The sequence below is a fragment of the Pseudophryne corroboree genome, chromosome 8, assembly GCF_028390025.1.
Source record: "Pseudophryne corroboree isolate aPseCor3 chromosome 8, aPseCor3.hap2, whole genome shotgun sequence".
Classification (NCBI taxonomy): domain Eukaryota; kingdom Metazoa; phylum Chordata; class Amphibia; order Anura; family Myobatrachidae; genus Pseudophryne; species Pseudophryne corroboree.
In genome coordinates, this window is record NC_086451.1 from 299,831,685 (window position 1) to 299,854,297 (window position 22,613).

At 44.5% G+C, this 22,613-nt stretch overlaps 1 protein-coding gene across 4 annotated transcripts in view; it reads left to right on the top strand.

The window, feature by feature from the left end:
• SEPTIN6 (septin 6) overlaps nucleotides 1-22,613 on the top strand; it is a 153,115-nt gene that overhangs the window by 116,472 nt on the left and 14,030 nt on the right. For 2 of the 4 annotated variants that reach the window (XM_063937340.1, XM_063937338.1), the window contains one exon: nucleotides 7,861-8,287. The exons of 1 other annotated variant lie outside the window; for it this stretch is intronic. Coding sequence is in view for 2 of the 3 variants with exons in the window: in XM_063937338.1 (XP_063793408.1) it covers nucleotides 7,861-7,876 (16 nt within the window). In the remaining variant the exon portion in view is untranslated. Of the gene's footprint in view, nucleotides 1-7,860; nucleotides 8,288-9,664; nucleotides 9,865-22,613 lie in introns of those variants that run through there. One more of the 4 variants, XM_063937337.1, reaches the window with a different exon arrangement.

Genomic DNA, 22,613 nt, shown 5'->3' on the forward strand with positions numbered 1-22,613 from the left:
GCTATTGGGGGAAAAATCACTCAGTTATAGTGTTATTCCCTGCATTATATAGCGCTCTGGTGTGTGCTGGCATACTCTCTCTCTGTCTCCCCAAAGGACTTTGTGGGGTCCTGTCCTCAGTCAGAGCATTCCCTGTGTGTGTGCTGTGTGTCGGTACGGCTGTGTCGACATGTGGGATGAGGAAGGTTACGTGGAGGTGGAGCAGAGGCCGATAAATGGGATGTCGTCCCCTGTGGGGCCGACACCAGAGTGGATGGATAGGTGGAAGGTATTAAACGACAATATCAACTCCTTACAAGGCTGGATGACGTAAAACAGCTGTGGGACAGCCGGCTTCTCAGCCCGCGCCTGCCCAGGCGTCTCAAAGGCCATCAGGGGCTCAAAAAAGCGCCCGTTACCTCAGATGGCAGACACAGATGTCGACACGGAGTCTGACTCCAGTGTCGACGAGATTGAGACATATACACAATCCACTAGGAACATCCGTTACATGATCTCGGCAATAAAAAATGTGTTACGCATTTGTGACATGAACCCAAGTACCACATAAAAGGGGTTTTATTTTTGGGGAGAAAAAGCAGCCAGTGTTTTGTTCCCCCATCAGATGAATGAATGAAGTGTGTAAAGTAGCGTGGGTTCCCCCAATAAGAAACTGGTAATTTCTAAAAAGTTACTGATGGCGTACCCTTTCCCGCCAGAGGATAGGTCACGTTGGGAGATATCCCTTAGGGTGGATAAGGCGCTCACACGTTTGTCAAAAAAGGTGGCACTGCCGTCTTAGGGTACGGCCACCTTGAAGGAGCCTGCTGATAAAAAGCAGGAGACTATCCTGCAGTCTGTATATACACACTCCGGTTATATACTGAGACCTGCAATCGCCTCAGCATAAATAGTGCTGCTGCAGCGTGGTCTGATACCCTGTCAGATAATATTAATACTCTAAGACAGGGAAAATAGTTTGCTAACATAGAGCATATTAAAGACGTTGTCTTATATATAAAGGATGCACAGAGGGATATTTGCCGGCTGGCATCCAGAATTATTGCAATGTCCATTCTGCCAGGAGGGTATTAGAAACCCGGCAGTGGACAGGTGATGCTGCCTATAAAAGGCACATGGAGACAGGTGCGGTAGGGGCGCGTCTCGGGAACTTCAGGGACCAGTGGGTTTGCCCACAGGTGGATCCCTAGGTTCTGCAAATAGTATCACAGGGATACAGGCTGGAGTTCGAGGCGACTCCCCCTCGCCGTTACCTCACCTCAGCCTTGCCTGCTGCCCTCGGAGAAAGGTAGTACTGGCGGCAATTCACAAGCTGCACTTCCAGCAGGTGAAATCTAGGTACCCCTCCTTCAACAAGGCCGGGGTTACTATTCCAAAATGTTGTGGTACCGAAACCAGACGGTTCGGTGAGACCCATTCTAAAATTGACAGCCTTGAACACTTATATACGAAGGTTCAAGTTCGAAATGGAATCGCTCAGGGCGATTATTGCAAGCCTGGAGGATATCACTGGACATCAAGGATGCTTACCTGCATGTCCCTATTTACCCTTTTCACCAGGAGTACCTCAAAATTGTGGTACAGGATTGTCATTACCAATTCCAGACGTTGCCGTTGGTCTGTTCCCGGCACCGAGGTATTTACCAAGGTAATGGCCGAAATAATTATCCCGTACTTGGACGATCTCCTTATAAAGGCGAGGTCCAGGGAGCAGTTGTTCGGCGGAGTAGCACTATCTCGGGAAGTGCTACAACAGCACGGCGGAATTCTGAATATTCCAAAGTCGCAGCTGGTTCCTACGACGCGTCTACTGTTCCTGAGTATGGTTCTGGACACAGAACAGGATAAAAAGGTTTTCTCCCGGAGGAGAAGTCCAAGGAGTTGTCGTCTCTAGACAGAGACCTCCTAATACGTATACAGGTGTCGGTGCATCAATGCACGCGAGCCCTGGGAAGGATGGTAGCTTCTTACGAAGAAATTCCATTCGCCAGGTCCCATTCAAGGATTTTCCAGTGGGATCTGTTGGACATGTGGTCCGGGTCGCATCTTCAGATGCATCGGCGGATAACCCTGTCTCCAAGGGCCAGGGTGTCGTTGTTGTGGTGGCTGCAGAGTGCTCATCTTCTAGGGGGCCGCAGATTCGGCATACAGGACTGGGTCCTGGTGACCACGGATGCCAGCCTTCGAGGCTGGGGGGCAGTCACACAGGGAAGAAACTTCCAAGGCTATGGAAAAGTCAGGAGACTTCCCTACACATAAATATTCTGGAACTAAGGGCCATTTACAATGCCCTAAGTCAGGCTAGACCCCTGCTTCAACACCGGCCGGTGCTGATCCAGTCAGACAACATCACGGCGGTCGCTCATGTACACGACAGGGCGGCACAAGAAGCAGGATGGCGATGGCAGAAGCCACAAGGATTCTCCGATGGGCGGAAAATCATGTGTTAGCACTGTCAGCAGTGTTTATTCCCGGAGTGGACAACGGAGAAGCAGACTTTCTCAGAAGACACGACCTCCACCCGGGAGAGTGGGGACTTCATCCAGAAGTCTTCCAAATGATTGTACACCGTTGGGAAAGGCCACAGGTGGACATGATGGCGTCCCGCCTCAACTAAAAGTTACAAAGATATTGCGCCAGGTCAAGGACCCTCAGGCGATAGCTGTGGACGCTCTGGTAACACCGTGGGTGTACCAGTCGGTGTATGTGTTCCCTTCTCTGCCTCTCTTACCCAGGGTAATGAGAATAATAAGAAGGAGAGGAGTAAGAACTATACTCATTGTTCCGGGTTGGCCAAGAAGAGCTTGGTAACCAGAACTCCAAGAAATGATCTCAGAGGACCCATGGCCTCTGCCGCTCAGACAGGACCTGCTGCAGCAGGGGGCCTGTCTGTTTCAAGACGTACCGCGGCTGCGTTGACGGCATGGCGGTTGAACGCCGGAACCTGAAGGAAAAGGGAATTCCGGAGGAAGTTATCCCTACGCTATTTAAAGCTAGGAAAGAAGTGAACGCTAACCATGATCACCGCATATGGCGGAAATATGTTGCGTGGTGTGAGGCCAGGAAGGCCCCAAAGGAGAAATTTCAGCTAGGTCGATTTCTGCACTTCCTACAGTCAGAGGTGACTATGGGCCTACAATTGGGTTCCATTAAAGTCCAGATTTCGGCTCTATCGATTTTCTTCCATAATGGAACTGGCTTCAGTGCCTGAAGTTCAGACATTTGTCAAGGGAGTGCTGCATATTCAGCTTCCTTTTGTGCCTCCAGTGGCACCGTGGGACCTCAACGTGGTGTTGGGTTTCCTAAAGTCACATTGGTTTGAGCCACTCAAAACCGTGAATTTAAAATATCTCACGTGGAAAGTGGTCATGCTTTTTGCCTTGGCTTCGGCAAGGCGGGTGGCAAAATTGGCGGCTTTGTCATGCAAAAGCCCCTATTGGATTTTCCATATGTATAGGGCAGAATTGAGGACTAGTCCCCAGTTTCTTCCTAAAGTGGTATCAGCTTTTCACTTGAACCAACCTATCGTTGTGCCTGCGGCTACTAGGGACTAGGAGGATTCCAAGTTACTGGACGTAGTCAGGGCCTTGAAAATTTATGTTTCCAGGACGGCTGGAGTCAGGAAGACTGACTCGCTGTTTATCCTGTATGCACCAAACAAGATGGGTGCTCCTGCTTCAAAGCAGACTATTGCTCGCTGGATTTGTAGCACAATTCAGCTTGCGCATTCTGTGGCTGGCCTGCCGCAGCCTAAATCTGTAAAAGCCCATTCCACGAGGAAAGTGGGCTCTTCTTGGGCGGCTGCCCGAGGGGTCTCGGCTTTACAACTTTGCCGAGCTGCTACTTGGTCAGGGGCAAACACGTTTGCAAAATTCTACAAAATTGATACCCTGGCTGAGGAGGACCTTGAGTTCTCTCATTCGGTGCTGCAGAGTCATCCGCACTCTCCCGCCCGTTTGGGAGCTTTGGTATATTCCCCATGGTCCTTACGGAGTCCCCAGCATCCACTAGGACGTTAGAGAAAATAAGATTTTACTCACCGGTAAATCTATTTCTCGTAGTCCGTAGTGGATGCTGGGCGCCCGTCCCAAGTGCGGACTGTCTGCAATACTTGTATATAGTTATTGTTAACTAAAAGGGTTATGGTTGAGCCATCTGTTGAGAGGCTCTGTTATGTTCATACTGTTAACTGGGTATAATATCACGAGTTATACGGTGTGATTGGTGTGGCTGGTATGAGTCTTACCCGGGATTCAAAATCCTTTCCTTATTGTGTCAGCTCTTCCGGGCACAGTATCCTTACTGAAGTCTGGAGGAGGGTCATAGTGGGAGGAGCCAGTGCACACCAGGTAGTCCTAATTCTTTCTTAGCTGTGCCCAGTCTCCTGCGGAGCTGCTATTCTCCATGGTCCTTACGGAGTCCCCAGCATCCACTACGGACTACGAGAAATAGATTTACCGGTGAGTAAAATCTTATTATATATATATATATATTATATATAATTTTTTTTTAAATTTATCACCATCCACAATGCAATAATTGATTACATCACATGGATGTATCAATTATCGCTTGCAGAGACTGAGCTTGCAATCAAGCTCTGTCCCTGCGATACCACTCCACAGCCTTATTGGGGTATCTTTCGTGAATAATAACCCAAGTAATGGCTGCGCTTGTGCCGCCGCCATACACGACCGCCACCTCCCTGCTACCACCCTTCCACACATACTTACCCGGTGGTCAGTGCCCCAGTGCTCTCCTTCGGGTCTGGTCACGTGATCTCTGGCTCCCCCACTGTGACCCCAGTCCTCTGATGCTGTAACAGCAGATTACTGAGGTCCCAGTGTTACACAGTGATCGGACATTGGACACACATAGATGATCACACTGCCGGATCCCTGCACTGATTTCTCTGCCTGCTGGTAAAGAAACTGTGTAGGAGGCAGCATATCGCAGTGAACCCTCTGATAACACTGTTTCAGGATAGTGTTATCATCACAGGGCTCTCATTTTTGGATTTTTAGTTAATTTGGTCAGATCGCATTTTTCATTATAAGTATGGCAAATGCAATCTTGCTGCAAAAAAATAAAAAAAAAAGTGATTTAAAAGGTTTGGAGCAGTTTTTCAAGAAAACTGCTCCAAAAGCCATTTAATATGTTCAGGTGGTACTCAAATAATGTGAAAAGAGTGTGAAAACACCCTTTTCCACATTATTTTAGAAAAAATAATGTAAATAAATTGGCCCCTTTGTCCTATGTGACTATTAACATAAACTAATGACTGCACAACAACTCCTTCCAAAGTTTACTTTGCTTCTGCACACTGCAGACATATTACATATTGGCTGCAACACTCGGGAAAAAGCTACAGTGCCAGGTGTATCAGTGCCTGGGGAACTGTGCTGCTCGATTTGCAGGAATAAGAAAGTCAGCAAGTAAGCATTTGTGGATAAATGTACACTATAAGCAAACAGACCAGGTTGTCCACAGAACTTGATACATTTTACTGTGAGTGGACAAGTTGAGAAGTTGCTAATAGCAACCAGTCATATAACTAGCCACTTATGACCCACCAGCCCCTCTTGTTCAAATCATTATATGGGGGGAAATGTATCAAACCTTCTACAGAATAGAAAAGTTGCTCATAGCAACCAGTCACTTTATAGAAAGTACTTGATAAATGCTAGCTAGAAGCTGATTTGTTGCTATTGGCAACTACTTCACTTATCCACTCTTTAGAAGGTTTGATACAGTTCCCCTTTTAATGTTTAGCCATACAGCAGTATACAGAAAGGCTGTATTTTGTTTTGAGTGAATTTAAAAAAAGCCACCTTGTGGCAGACCAAGGTTACTGCATGAGTATGTAAATGCAAGATTTGTTTTGAGTAGTCTGCCCCTCCTGCCAGCTGTGAAACAGCCCTCGTGTTCATTCTTCATAGAGCTAATTATATTTAATTTTAAATTGTGTTCTTCCCATATAATTACTTGTGATATATCCTTTTTTTCATTGCATACTGCCTTTGCTGACTAATAAACCCCTGCACTTCACTTTAATTATTTACAGTGCATCCAGAAAGTATTCACAGCGCTTCACTTTATCCACGTTTTGTTATGTTACAGCCTTATTCTAATATGGAATAAATTCATTTTTTCCCTCAATTCTACTCACAATACCCCGAAATGGCAACGTGAATTTTTTTTTTTTTTTTTTAGATTTTTGCATTTAATTTACTTTTATTAAAAAAGTAAGAAATCACATGTTCATAAGTATTCACAGCCTTTGCCACAAAGCTCAAAATTGAGCTCAGGTGCATCCTGTTTCCACTGATCATCCTTGAGATGTTCCTACAGCTTAAATCGAGTCCACCTGTGGTAAATTCAGTTGATTGGACATGATTTGGAAAGGCACACACCTGTCTTTATAAGGTCCCACACTTGACAGCGCATGTCTGAGCACAAACCAAGCATGAAGTCAAAGGAATTGTCTGTAGACCTCTGAGACAGTATTGCCTCGAAGCACAAATCTGGGGAAGGGTACAGAAAAATATCTGCTGCTTTGAAGGTCCCAATGCTCACAGTGGCCTCCATCATCCGTAAATGTAAGTAGTTCGGAACCGCTAGGACTCTTCCTAGAGCTTGCCGTCTAAACTGAGCTGCGGGGGCGAAGGGCCCTAGTCAGGGAGGTGACCGAAAACCCAATGGTCACTCTGTCAGAACTACAGTATTCCTCCGTGGAGAGAGGAGAACCTATCAGAAGGACAACCATCTCTTCAGCAATCCACCAATCAGGCCTGTATGGTAGAGTTGCCAGACGGAAGCCAGTGCTTAGTAAAAAGCACTTGGCAGCCCAACTGGAGTTTGCCAAAATGCTCTTGAAGGACTCTCAGACCATGAGAAACAAAATTCTCTGGTCTGATGAGACAAAGAATTAACTCCTTGGCGTGAATGCCAGGCGTCATGTTTGGAGGAAACCAGGCACCGCTCATCACCAGGCCAATACCATCCCTACAGTAAAGCATGGGGGTGGCAGCATATTATGCTGTGGGAATGTTTTTCAGCGGCAGGAACTGGGAGACTAGTCAGGATAGAGGGGCAGATGAATCCAGCATGTACAGAGATATCCTGGATAAAACCCTGCTCCAAAGCGCTCTTGACCTCAGACTGGGGCGACGGTTCATCTTTCAGCAGAATAACGACCCTAAGCACACTTTAGGACAACTCTGTGAATGTCCTTGAGTGGCCCAGCCAGAGCCCAGACTTGAATCCGATTGAACATCTCTGGAGAGATCTGAATATGGCTGTGCACCGACGCTTCCCATCCAACCTGATGAAGCTTGATAGGTGAAGCAAAGAGGAATGGGCGAAACTGCCCAAAGATAGGTGTGCCAAGCTTGTGGCTTCATATTCAAAAAGACTTTATTATTTATTTATTTATTTATTAACAGTTTCTTATGTAGCGCAGCATATTCCGTTGCACTTTACAATTAGAACAACAGTAATAGAACAAAACTGGGTAAAAATAGACAGACAGGTAGGAAGGCCCTGAAGGAATTGCTGCCAAAGGTGCATCAACAAAGTATTGAGCAAAGCCTGTGAATACTTATGTACATGTGATTTCTTAGTTTTTTATTTTTAATGCATTTGCAAAAATCTAAAAAAAACAAACCTTTTTTCACGTTGTCATTATGGGGTATTGTGTGTAGAATTTTGAGGGAAAAAATTAATTTATTCCATTTTGAAATGTGGCTGTAACATAACAAAATGTAGAAAAAGTGAAGTGCTGTGAATACTTTCCAATGCACTGTACTATTAATCCTAAAAACATTAATCCATTTTATTTTATTTCTGTTTCATTTACAGTTCTGGTTTCCTGTAATACTCACCCATGGCACGTTGCATTGACTACCCCCATGTTCATTTAATGCATTATGTGATCCCAGCCCATCACCGTTTATTCCTTTGCATGAAAGTCTGTGACTTTGTGGCAGTTTGTAGAAGACCTCACCGGTTACACGGAGCGGCTTTTCATTTTCCTGTTATGTTCCTCATTGCATGTGCTGCTGATAAATCCACTCTCATTACGCTGCATTACCATCCAAAGTCCAAATACATTTCATATTACAGGGACCATGAAATAAACCTAGAAGAGTGTAACTGTACAGCGCTTTGTATTTTTTATGGCTGGAGACCATATCAAAGATTATAAGGCAGAACCATTTGTGTATTTGATTATTAGCCAGTGTTTCTGTTACTTGTGGTACATTAAACTTTCATTTTTGATAATCCATGCACATATCGGGACTTATTTATCAGTATAATGTAGTTGTGTAACCCATGGTAAACAGTCAGTTTAAAATACAAACAATTTATCCAGCACAGCCTGTAAAAGAAATGCAAGTGTCTGTCTCGCTGTGTGTGCAGAACTCCATCCTTATCAATAAGCTCTATTGTGTCATCCACTCGCCTGTGTCACTGCTAAGACCGTTCCAGCATCTCCACAGTATAATGTGGTCATTTACTGAAAGGATGATATAAAGATGAACATAGCAATTGCCAGGGCAGGATTAATGCTTGTGGGAGCTCCCTCCAGTAAAGCGGATCCTTAACTTACCCCCCCCCAAATAGTTGTACAGTTTTATAATTTTATACATTTGTGTTGATCACAGGCCAATTTTCTGCAGCTGTGCCTAAACCAGGGCTGGGCTGGCCATCTGGCACATGCCAGAAGGACCAATGGGCTGCCTCTCTCGTTTAGCCGCCACCCCAGTCTCCATGGAAATGGGGGCGTGCTGCGAGTCTACACCCCCTTGACTCACGCCGCGCCCCGTACATCATGGCGACGCGCCCACCGCAACGTGCGCGCGCACCTTCACAAATGCCCAGGCCATAACGGAGGTCCAGTCCGTCACTGGCCTACGCTGTTTATCAAAGTGATCATATGACTGTGATGCTATGTACACACTAGGGCGACATCGCAAACATACATGCTTGCCGATGCCGACAGCGATGAACGATGGGGGGGCATGCTGCATTCTGCATCATGGCCCTCGTTGGCAATATCGCATGGCTCAGAGGATGGCGCTGACAGGGCGCATGAGCATGCATCATCAGTGACACACTGCATACACACTGGTCGATATTGTGAACGATGTGTCCGAATCTGGCACATCGTATACGATATCGTCTAGTGTGTAAGCACCTTAAGAGATGCATATAGATACAGAAATGCCAGCTGGCACTCCGTAACATCACCTACACCTGTTGTAGTCTCCAGCAATGGTTAGAAGTCATTTGCATTGTTTGGGAGCGGGGAGTGATGTCATGATACCCATTACATCAGGCATCACCCACCTCTGTGTGACCCCGCCCTCTTCACAAGAAGGACAAGCAGGAAGATGACCTACTCTCCAGGGAAACTAGGAAGACTCCCTAATAATGTCTTAAATTTAGCTATAGAAGGCATTAATATTTGCTACGTGAAGAATCCAAAATCTATAGGTGGAATAAACAGCTCAAATGGCCATATGCAAATCTAGTAAAAATAACATGCATAAATGCAGGTCTGTAGTATGTTAATTTGTTTTTTACTTTTATTTGGGTTTTATATGTAGATTTGTATTCTATAACATTAATTTCTTTTTACACTTCTTTTTTTTTTTTCCAGTAACCCATGGCTGTGCACTGAGTAATGTGATGGAAACTGCCTCCTTTAATTAGTATCAATGCCCTTTATATCATGTGAACCACATTTATATTAATATGCTGGTTTAGACACTATATGGTCATTGAGAATGTTTGCAGAAATTATTTTCAAAATCATGTTTTCAAAGAGCACTATTTTATCGATGTAATAATTTATTATGTGTTCTTATTTTTCTAAAAACGTTTTCGCAGCGCTTAAAAATATTGTGTGTGACTTTGCTACTGAAATGTTACATTTCTACCAAGTGCATTATTTAATTTTGTTGTATAGAAATTGTATTTAAATCCATCATACTGACACTGAACAGTGCTATTAAATGTTCATCAGCTTTCCCATAAAGTAGGAGCAACTTTATATTCTAATCCCCGTCTTGTGAATGTGGCAGATATTTATCAATAATTTTGTTCGTCTTTCCCAATTTATAACATTAGATTAACATATTTATGCTGTTTTTATGAGGATAATGGACATCTAATGTATATACTTCTTTATAACACAAAGGGCTATCTATAAGATCTATCATCAATTTAAGAAGATAGAGGTGCAAAAACAAACTAAAGCCCCTTCCTCAGCAGCTATATCTGGAGACGATACTTCTATAAACTGAGGCAAAACACAAAAATACACAGCGCTAACAGGTGTAGTAATTAAAATATATCAATATGTTACCTAAATTATTAATCAAATTAAAAATGTGCAGAGAGATTAAGGCTGGGTACACACTTAGCCAACTGATTGGTTGGGCTGATCACTCTATTGATTGGTCTAGCAGTAGAGTCATTTGAATATGCCCACCCACTTGTGATATCCTATTCAATTAATGCTGCGGCCGACCTATCATGTGGTGGGCAGGTCGGCTGTACACACAGACAGATGGACCGGTATATCTGGATGGGCTATCTGCATCGAATGTGCTGCATGGCCGACTGCTCTGAACTCCGTCATTCACAGACATATCTGGTGTACACATCCACTGATCTGCTAGCGATTGATCTAACAATATATTGGAAAGTGTGTATGCAATCTTAAGGTAGGTACACACTGGCAGATTTTGTGCACCTGCAACCTTTTTCTTTGTATGCAGTTCTACTGAAAGGTCTCCGCAGGGTCGCACCTCTCATTACCGGTGTGCACCCCAGGACCCCTCCCCCAGATTTTGTTTTAGTCTGCCTAACAATCGGACGATTTTTCAGGAATTTGTAGGCAAAAATATCTAAGGTACACACAAAGATTTTTTTTTTCTCCGTTACCAATTATCTGCCACATCCCACTGAATTTTGCATATGTCCGTCCAAAAGGCAGATGATGTAGTGAGAGGAAAACACAAGAAATTTGGGCAGATTGAGAATGCACACACACTGCTCAATATCTGGATATTGTGGCAGAAATTTTTGGTCAGGGCCGATTAATCGGAAAATCAATCGTTCGGGTGTGTGTGTGCAAGATTTTCCAGAATTATCGTTGAAACGCCGACACGATCGTTCGTACACACTATACAGTAAATCAGGCCGATTTCCCAATTGGCAAATCGGCCCAATAATTGTATAGTGTGTACCTAGCTTTAGATTTGAGAGGTACACACTGAAATCTAAATTGGAGTATAAAAAAAAAAGCTGTCTAAAATTAGCGTGCTACATGCAAAGCCGCCAGTATTTACATTGCATGCACAAGCAATACATGTATTTGCTCCCCTTGTATTGCAGCATGGTTCGTCCAGGTACACGGTTACTTTATCTGTTTTTATTCCCAACTCAGAATTAGGCCCAGAGTTTGTGGAGGCGTGTTGTGCGAATATACAGTTGCAATAGTCTTTCTGTTCTCTGCAGAATGGCTTTTGCCATTATTTACTTACCTGCAGGATCTTTCCATTCTTGGACTGGGTGTTTGTAACTTGTTGGCAGGATTTAATACTTTAAATTGGCACTATATGCTCTTTATTAAACCACCAACAGTTAGTTACTTGCAGCTTGATTATTTTGAAAGTAGGAGTGATAGATTTGTACTTTAAGGGCTTCTGCGACTACCTGAGTTGTTTCCCGATAATTTGGAAACTGCGTATGCGCAGGACATGTTCTGCACATGTGCAGAGCGGGTGGGGGCGGCTGGCGTTGAAAGTGGTGAGGTCATGGATTGCGTCCCATACACAGTTTCCTTGGCCTCGCGAGCTGCACTTACTCAGCCTGCAGTCGCAGATGAACGTTCATCCAGAACTGTAATTTCATTTAGAGATAGCAAATGCAGGAAGGAGATGGAATGCACCTCTTCCTGCATTTGCTTGGCTAAGGATTGCATTTCACAGCAGTAAATGCAATCCTTACTGAATTAGTCCTATCAGGACATTTTTTTTGTGTCCACGACCATTGCGATAAATGCAGTTTCTCTATCGTCCTAAGTGGATGCTGGGGTTCCTGAAAGGACCATGGGGAATAGCGGCTCCGCAGGAGACAGGGCACAAAAAAGTAAAGCTTTTACCAGATCAGGTGGTGTGCACTGGCTCCTCCCCCTATGACCCTCCTCCAGACTCCAGTTAGATTTTGTGCCCGAACGAGAAGGGTGCAATCTAGGTGGCTCTCCTAAAGAGCTGCTTAGAGAAAGTTTAGCTTAGGTTTTTTACTTTACAGTGAGTCCTGCTGGCAACAGGATCACTGCAACGAGGGACTTAGGGGAGAAGTAGTGAACTCACCTGCGTGCAGAGTGGATTTGCTGCTTGGCTACTGGACACTAGCTCCAGAGGGACGATCACAGGTACAGCCTGGATGGTCACCGGAGCCGCGCCGCCGGCCCCCTTGCAGACGCTGAAGAGAGAAGAGGTCCAAAATCGGCGGCTGAAGACTCCTGAGTCTTCATAAAGGTAGCGCACAGCACTGCAGCTGTGCGCCATTTTCCTCTCAGCACACTTCACACAACAGTCACTGAGGGTGCAGAGCGCTGGGGGGGGCGCTCTGAGAGGCAAATAAAAACCTTATTAGAGGCAAAAAATACCTCACATATAGCCCACAGAGGCTATATGGAGATATTTAACCCCTGCCTAACTTCAAAAATAGCGGGAGACGAGCCCGCCGTAAAAGGGGCGGGGCCTATCTCCTCAGCACACAGCGCCATTTTCTCTCACAGAAAAGCTGGAGAGAAGGCTCCCAGGCTCTCCCCTGCACTGCACTACAGAAACAGGGTTAAAACAGAGAGGGGGGGCACTGATTTTGGCGATATTGTATATATATAAAAGATGCTATAAGGGAGAAACACTTATATAAGGTTGTCCCTATATAATTATAGCGTTTTTGGTGTGTGCTGGCAGACTCTCCCTCTGTCTCCCCAAAGGGCTAGTGGGTCCTGTCCTCTGTCAGAGCATTCCCGGTGTGTGTGCTGTGTGTCGGCACGTGTGTGTCGACATGTATGAGGACGATGTTGGTGAGGAGGCGGAGAAATTGCCTGTAATGGTGATGTCACTCTCTAGGGAGTCGACACCGGAATGGATGGCTTATTTAGAGAATTACGTGAGAATGTCAACACGCTGCAAGGTCGGTTGACGACATGAGACGGCCGACAATCTATTAGGACCGGTCCAGGCGGCTCAGAAACACCGTCAGGGGTTTTAAAAACGCCCATTTACCTCAGTCGGTCGACACAGACACGGACACTGAATACAGTGTCGACGGTGAATAAACAAACGTATTTCTCATTAGGGCCACACGTTAAGGGCAATGAAGGAGGTGTTACGTGTTTCTGATACTACAAGTACCACAAGAAAGGGTATTATGTGGGAGTGGAAAAAACTACCTGTAGTTTTTCCTGAATCAGATAAAATAAAATGAAGTGTGTGATGATGCGTAGGGTTACCCCGATAGCAAATATTGGCGTTATACCCTTTCCCGCCAGAAATTAGGGTACGTTGGGAAACACCCCTTAGGGTGATAAGGCGCTCACACGCTTATCAAGTGGCGTTACCGTCTCCAGATACGGCCGCCCTCAAGGAGCCAGCTGATAGGAAGCTGGAAAAATATCCTAAAAAGTATATACACACATACGGTGGTTATACTGCGACCAGCGATCGCCATCAGCCTGGAGATGCAGTGCTGGGTTGGCTTGGTCGGATTCCCTGACTGAAAATATTTTATTCATGTAGAGCATTTAATAGGATGCATTCTATATATATGTATGTGAGATGCACAGAGGGATATTTGCTCTCTGGCATCAAGATAAGTGCGTTGTCCATATCTCCCAGAAGATGTCAGGGACACGACAGTGGTCAGGTGATACAGATCCCATACGGCAGATGGAAGTATTGCTGTATAAAGGGAAGGAGTTATTTGGGGGTCGGTCCATCGGACCTGGGGACCACAGCAACAGCTGGGAAATCCAACCTTTTTTACCCCAAGTTACATCTCAGCTAAAAAAGACACCGTCTTTTCAGCCTCAATCTTTCCTTTCCCATGAGGGCATGCAGGCAAAAGGCCAGTCATATCTGCCCAGACATAGAGGTAAGGGAAGTAGACTGCAGCAGGCAGCCCTTTCCCAGGAAAAGAAGCCCTCCACCGCGTCTGCCAAGTCCTCAGCATGACGCTGGGGCCGTGCAAGCGGACTCAAGGTGGGGGGGTAGTCTCAAGAGTCTCAGGGCGCAGTGGGATCACTCGCAAGTTGACCCCTAGATCGTACGAGTATTATCCCAGGGGTAAAGATTGGAGAGTCGAGACATCTTCTCCTCGCAGGTTCCTGAAGTCTGCTTTACCAACGGCTCCCTCCGACAGGGAGGCAGCATTGGAAACAATTCACAAGCGGTATATCCAGCAGGTGATAATCAAAGTACCCCTCCTACGACAAGGAAAAGGGTATTATTTTTCCACACTATATTGTGGTACTGAAGCCAGACGGCTTGGTGACACATAGTCTAAATCTAAAATGTTTTGAACACTTACATAAAAGGTTCAAATCGAGATAAAGTCACTCAGAGCAGTGATAGCGAACCGGAAAAAAGGGGACTATATGGTGTCCCTGGACATCAAGGATTACCTCCATGTCCAAATTTTGTCCTTCTCATCAAGGGTACCTCTGGTTCGTGGTACAGAACTGTCAATATCAGTTTCAGACGATGCCGTTTGAATTATCCACGGCACCCCGGGCCTTTTTACCAAGGTAATGGCCGAAAAGATGTTTCTTCAAAGAAAAAAGGCATCTAAATTATCCCTTACTTGCACGACCTAAAAAGGGCAAGTTCCAGAGAACAGTTGGAGGTCGGAAGAGCACTATCTAAAGTAGTTCTTCGACGGCACGACTGGATTCTAAATATTCCAAGAATCGCAGCTGTTTTCCGACGATACGTCTGCTGTTCCTAGGGATGATTCTGGACACGGTTCAGAAAAAGGTTTTTCTTCCCGAGGAAAAAGCCAAGGAGTTATCCGACCTGTCAGGAACCTCCTAAAACCAGGAAAGGTGTCTGTACATCAATGCACAAGAGTCCTGGGAAAAATGGTGGCTTTTTACGAAGCAATTCCATTCGGCAGATTCCATGCAAGAATTTTCCAAAGGGATCTGTTGGACAAATGGTCAGGGTCGCATCCTCAGATGCACCTGCGAATAACCCTGTCGCCAAGGACAAGGGTATATCTTCTGTGGTGGTTGCAAAAGGCTCATCTATTGGAGGGCCGCAGATTCGGCATACAGGATTTGATCCTGGTGACCACGGACGCCAGCCTGAGAGGTTGGGGAGCAGTCACACAAGGAAGAAACTTCCAGGGGGTATGGACGAACCTGGAAAAGTCTCTTCACATAAACATTCTGGTACTAAGAGCAATCTAAAATGCTCTAAGCCAGGCGGAACCACTCCTGCAAGGAAAACCGGTGTTGATTCAGTCGGACAACATCACGGCGGTCGCCCATGTAAACAGACAGGGCGGCACAAGAAGCAGGAGTGCAATGGCAGAAGCTGCCAAGATTCTTCGCTGGGCGGAGAATCACGTAATAGCACTGTCAGCAGTGTTCTTCCCGGGCGTGGACAACTGGGAAGCAGACTTCCTCAGCAGACACGATATTCACCCGGGAGAGGGGGGTCTTCATCCAGAAGTCTTCCACATGCTAATAAACTGTTGGGAAAGACCAATGGTAGACATGATGGCGTCTCGCCTCAACAAGAAACTGGACAAGTATTGCGCCAGGTCAAGAGATCCACAGGCAATAGCTGTGGACGCACTGGTAACACCTTGGGTGTACAAATCAGTATATGTGTTTCCTCCTCTGCCTCTCATACCAAAGGTATTGAAGATTATACGGTGAGGAGGAGTAAGAACAATACTAGTGGCTCCGGATTGGCCAAGAAGGACTTGGTACCCGGAACTTCAAGAGTTGGTCACGGACGACCCGTGCCCTCTACTTCTGAGAAGGGACCTGCTACAACAGGGTCCCTGTCTCTTTCAAGACTTACCGCGGCTGCGTTTGACGGCATGGCGGTTGAACGCCAGATCCTAAAAGGGAAAGGCATTCCAGAAGAAGTCATTCCTACCTTGATTAAGGCAAGGAAGGAAGTCACCGCGAAACATTATCACCGCATTTGGCGAAAATATGTCGCGTGGTGCGAGGATCGGAGTGTTCCGACGGAGGAATTTCAACTGGGTCGTTTCCTACATTTCCTACAATCAGGATTGTCTATGGGTCTCAAATTGAGATCTATTAAGGTTCAAATTTCGGCCCTGTCAATATTCTTCCAAAAAGAATTGGCCTCAGTTCCTGAGGTACAGACTTTTGTTAAAGGAGTACTGCATATACAGCCTCCTGTGGTGCCTCCGGTGGCACCGTGGGATCTAAATGTAGTTTTAGATTTCCTCAAATCCCATTGGTTTGAACCATTGAAAAAGGTGGATTTTAAATATCTCACATGGAAAGTGACTATGTTACTGGCCCTGGCTTCCGCCAGGAGAGTATCTAAATTGGCGGCTTTATCTTATAAAAGCCCTTATCTAATCTTCCATTCGGATAGGGCAGAACTGAGGACTCGTCCGCATTTTCTCCCTAAGGTGGTATCAGCGTTTCACCTGAACCAACCTATTGTGGTGCCTGCGGCCACTGGCGACTTGGAGGACTCCAAGTTGTTGGACGTTGTCAGAGCCTTAAAAATATACATTTCAAGGACGGCTGAAGTCAGAAAATCTGACTCGCTGTTGATACTATATGCACCCAACAAGTTGGGTGCCCCTGCTTCTAAGCAGACGATTGCTCGTTGGATTTGTAACACAATTCAACTTGCTCATTCTGTGGCAGGCCTGCCACAGCCTAAATCTGTTAAGGCCCATTCCACAAGGAAGGTGGGCTCATCTTGGGCGGCTGCCCGAGGGGTCTCGGCATTACAATTCTGCCGAGCAGCTACGTGGTCGGGGGAAAACACGTTTGTAAAATTCTACAAATTTGATACCCTGGCAAAAGAGGACTTGGAATTCTCTCATTCGGTGCTGCAGAGTCATCCGCACTCTCCCGCCCGTTTGGGAGCTTTGGTATAATCCCCATGGTCCTTTCAGGAACCCCAGCATCCACTTAGGACGATAGAGAAAATAAGAATTTACTTACCGATAATTCTATTTCTCGGAGTCCGTAGTGGATGCTGGGCGCCCATCCCAAGTGCGGATTATCTGCAATACTGTACATAGTTATTGTTAACAAATTCGGGTTATATTGTTAAGGAGCCATCTTTAAGAGGCTCTTTCTGTTATCATACTGTTAACTGGGTTTAGATCACAAGTTGTACGGTGTGATTGGTGTGGCTGGTATGAGTCTTACCCGGGATTCAAATTGCCTCCCTTATTGTGTACGCTCGTCCGGGCACAGTACCTAACTGGAGTCTGGAGGAGGGTCATAGGGGGAGGAGCCAGTGCACACCACCTGATCTGGTAAAAGCTTTACTTTTTTGTGCCCTGTCTCCTGCGGAGCCGCTATTCCCCATGGTCCTTTCAGGAACCCCAGCATCCACTACGGACTCCGAGAAATAGAATTATCGGTAAGTAAATTCTTATTTTTAGTATAGGAGCATAGTCTGGGTTCATGTCGTAATCTGAAAATACATTTTAAATAGCCTATATAATATTGAGCAATTGCTTTAATTATGTAGATGCTTGATTCCTGTTGCAATAAATTGGATCGTTATCAAGGAATATTGATAAATAGGTCAGAACTTGACAATTATTATCTGGCATGTGTTTTGTGATAGCATTCCATCCCCAGCGACAAGCAAACAGTGATCTGTGGGGTGGATTTAATTGTGGCGCGGCCTGCTGGGTGTCAATACGAATGGGGATCTATTGGAGCTATTAAGTTGTCTCTCTGATTAGACCCCAATTAGTTGCAGCAGTCACATTTTTTTCTTACATCCTCTGGAGGTGGGAGAAAAAAATGTGCGCAACAGTCTGTAGTTTGGCCGCCCAAACCTGGACTTTAGATGCCCAATCAAGCTCTTTATACAGGTTTAGTCACTATGCGCAGCTAAACTCAAAGCTGACAGGCGCGGTAACTTCTAATAGGCCTCTGATCGGAGAAACAATTGCATAGCTCCGATAGACGCCCATTCGTATAGAAGCCCAGCAGGGGTCGCGCTACAATTGAATATACCCCTGTGTGCTTATATTTAGTTCTGGAGAAAGCTATATTAAACTGTCTGCTCATCCTTGACAGTGATACGGTTACTTCGCTGTCAGTCAGTGCAGCGGTATTGCTGCAAGATTGCATGAATCCAACAGAAACCAATAATGGCTTATTATAGTATATTATAGCTTTTTAATATTTGGGGAGTAATGTAACACAATTTTTAATAACTGTAACCACTGATTGAGTTAGCTGTGTTTCATAGGAGCCTTGGACACTGTATAACGGAGTTATATTTGGTGTGTAAGCTGAGGAGAATTGTAGTTTGTCTGTATAAGGAAAACCTGCTTGTTGCATGAAGTCACATGTGTGATATATGTTGTGAATTGACAAGTGACCATGCTAGCCAATAAGGGTTATCTAGTTCTAAAGTAAGATAACAAAATCTCATAGTACTGTATACAGCTGTACTGTATATACATACTGAACACAGTGTACAATACAATTTTAAGATGTTTTGTAAGACCATAATTAGTGTCTTTAATTGTACACAACTATGTGTAATGAACTCCTAATACAGAGAGGACAAACATTACAGAGTATGTCAATAAAACACAGTAATGCCACAGTGTGACCCATAAACGTGATGGAACCATCATTCTTGTCCTACTTTAGCACCCTAGTCTGTAATGGCACAGTGTGACCCATAAACGTGATGGAACCATCATTCTTGTCCTACTTTAGCACCCTAGTCTGTTTTTTGTTTCACAATTTTTGTGCTGCTTATTTCCAAAGCACTCCTGTTAGTGGATATTGCGTCCTGTGCGAATGATGCCCAACTATCACTCACTCTGCTGCCATTTATGCCATTTCTGTTGCAAATGCTAGAACATTGCCACTGCTCACCCCCTAGTGGCCGCTGATCTATGCTATTGCCCCACATTAGGCAATAGTGGCACATGCAAGCTATAACAAGGCACTGCACCACGTTATATGCCATTTAGAGGTATGTGCATAGTGTTCTTGGGATGTATCATTAGGCAAATGAGGAACCACCGTAAATATCATTTACACTTAAAGAGCTTGCAAGTGAAGAGCAATGTCTGGGACAATACTGACTTGCAATCAGAACTGTCCAGGGCTTTAGATCCCCTTCATATGAGAACATGTGGCTATGTGTCCCCATTTACTGATTGGTCAATGGCCCTCATTCAGAGTTGATCGCTCACTAGCTACTTTTTGCAGCCGTGCAAACGCATAGTCGCTGCCCACGGGGGAGTGTATTTTCGCTTTGCAAGTGTGCGATCGCATGTGCAGCCGAGCGGTACGAAAAAGTTTTTTGCAGTTTCTGAGTAGGTCTGAACTTACACAGCCCTTGCGATCACTTCAGCCTGTCCGGTCCCGGAATTGACGTCAGACACCCGCCCTGCAAACGTTTGGACACGCTTGCGTTTTCCCTACCACTCCGAGAAAACGGTCAGTTGACACCCATAAACGCCCTCTAACTGTCAATCTCCTCGCGATCGGTTGTGTGAATGGATTCGTCGCTAGAAGCATTGCACAGCAACGATGCTGTTTGTACCCGTACGATGCACGTGCACATTGCGGTGCACACACATGCGCAGTACTAACCTGATCGCTGCGAAAAATGGCATGAGGGCCAATATACTTCCCTTTTATCAGAATTGTTCTCTTTTGCACTGTTGCAAAGTTAGATAAGACTGGTGTCTCTTATCCCAGTGAGATGCCCATGGTCCATTTCCAGGGATATATGTGGAAATTAACATTAATACATACATGAGACAAAAAAGATACACGCACCTGTTTAGAACTGTGTGATCATAACAAGGCATTTGCATAAACAGTAACAGATATTCCAGGATCTATCTGATGTCCAGGATTCTGGTTTATTGCAGCTTATTTTTACCACTCACCTCATTAAGATGTTCCTATCCAATTAAAGCTTATTTGTTAGGTGTAACCTTTGTTTAGGCATAGAATGTTCCTCTTCAGAAAGGAATCCATCCATAGTGTCACTGTAAATGTAGTCCTTTTATGTAGCTGTCCTGTCCATACCTACTATAATGCTCCGCGAGATCTTACTTATGATCTTACTGCTCTCGTCTGTAGCTTTTGATAAAAGCATCAGCATCACTTTTCCTAGCTCTTTGGAAATACACTAAAATCTGTGGGTTTTCTATGTACTGGATAGGATCCTTTGTTTATAGGAATGTGGCTATTTGGTGCATTTAGCGCACAGGCAGAACATTTCATAGCTAACACTTGTTAATGGAAAAAATGTCCCTTTAGACAGGGTGGTATGCAATTGTTTGGGCGCCCATTGTTTTATTGCACAGATCGCGATAAAGTGCTGGGCGTGACGCCAGGAGTGGCACCATAGGGGTTTGCAAATAGAAATGATGTTGGTCACAGATAAGCTGTTTTGACCATTTTACAGCAAAACAATGAACTTCTAAACAAGCCTGATTTTAGCATTTATTCCCATTGCCGCTATCGAACAAAGATGCCAGTGATTGTCTGCTTTGACAACTTGCTCCTTAGTTAAACTTTCTCAAGATTTTATTTTTTATTCTCTACCAGGGTACCCCCGGCAGGCATTTTCATTATTTGTACCCCTAAACATTTTCAAAGCAATACATTTATAATAAATGAAAGTGCAGCAATAAACAAATAATAAAAAATATATAATTAATCATTCAATCACAGGGATAGACTTTTTTTTTCTAAGTATTATTTTGCATTTACTAGTAAAACCTATATTAACATGCAAAATCATAGGTGGGATGTCATAAATGCAAGGTCTGTCATTAAGGGTGCTATGTTAGAAATGATATGGATTCCACTAATTCCAGATAATCACTTTTATGCTGGAAACACCAGTGATCATGTCATTGTATTTTCTAGCTTGTTAACTACTTAACTAATTTATTTATTTTTTCCGAAAAATGTCACCAAACTGTATAATTTTTTTTTTTAATAAACTGTAAAATCAAGGGTAAATAGCTATTTACATATTGTGATTTAAATAAATCAATTTTGGGGAACTTTCCCCCCATTATTTTAGTGTTTCTAGTGCAGCTGGCGGAGGGGGTGCCGCTAGTGTCTGTCTCCCTTGAAGTCATCATGACTGCTGCACAGTTGCCGGGGTGGGGATGGCAGCCAGACTTCCTGATCACTGTGGATAATCATCAGTGGGTGTTTCTCAGATGTGACCATGGGGTCTGTTCATAAAAAAAAGAAAAGAAAAATTAATTGCTACTTATCACATCAGTTCGATGTGATGTATAGCTGTTAGAAGCAACAATGTGCTTTACAGAAATCAAAAACAATGCGCATAATACAGAATATTTAAGTAATACAGCAATTGACAAGCCACACAGACCTAAAAATAAAACCTTCAGCACACCGTAAACATAATGCAGGATTGGAGTAGGCATTTTGGGTAACGATTTTTCAAGGGTTGTGTTTCCACCCTCACAGGTACCAGATGAGGCAGCCATATTGGGCACACTGCTTAGGATTACCCTGGTTGGGACAAACTACCTTTAGAAGTAATGTCAAGTCAGTGCATGTAGTGCAGGATGTAGAGCGAGTAGAAAAGAGGGATGTAAAAAGTACAAAAGGGCTGGAGAGGGGGGAAGGAGAAAAATAGTCAGCGATGGTAAATTAAAGAAAACTCAACTTCCTAATGAAACGTCTACAACTAAACTTGCAGTCAAGGGAAGTACTAAGCTTAAGTGTATGCTTGCAAATGCACGAAGCCTAACCAGTAAAATGGGGGAATTAGAAATGATTGCACTTAATGACCAATATGATATCATAGGCATTACAGAGACATGGGACGATTCTCACGACTGGGCAGCAAACATGGAGGGGTACACCCTCTTCATGAGAGAGAGGACTAATAAAAAAGGAGGTGGTGGTTGTCTTTATGTTAAGCCATTCTTAAAACTGTATGTAAAGAGGTCATTTATGAGGGGACTGGAGATAATGTGGAGTCATTATGAGTTGAGATTTTAAGTGGGGGTGAAGATACAAAAAAGCTTTTAATAGGAACATGCTGCAAACCACCAGATAATACTGTCTGATGAATTACAGCAGGAATGGGGGAGGTCATTATCATAGGGGACTTTAATTACCCGGACATAAATTGGAACACCGAAACAGCAAATACAACTAGGGGAAACAGGTACTTAAACATGCTAAAAGATATTTTCTTGTCCCAGGTAATCGAGGAACCAACTAGACATAGGACTATACTGGACCTAGTACTAACTAATAATATGGAGATAATATCAAATATTAAAGTAAGGGAGACCCTGGGAAATAG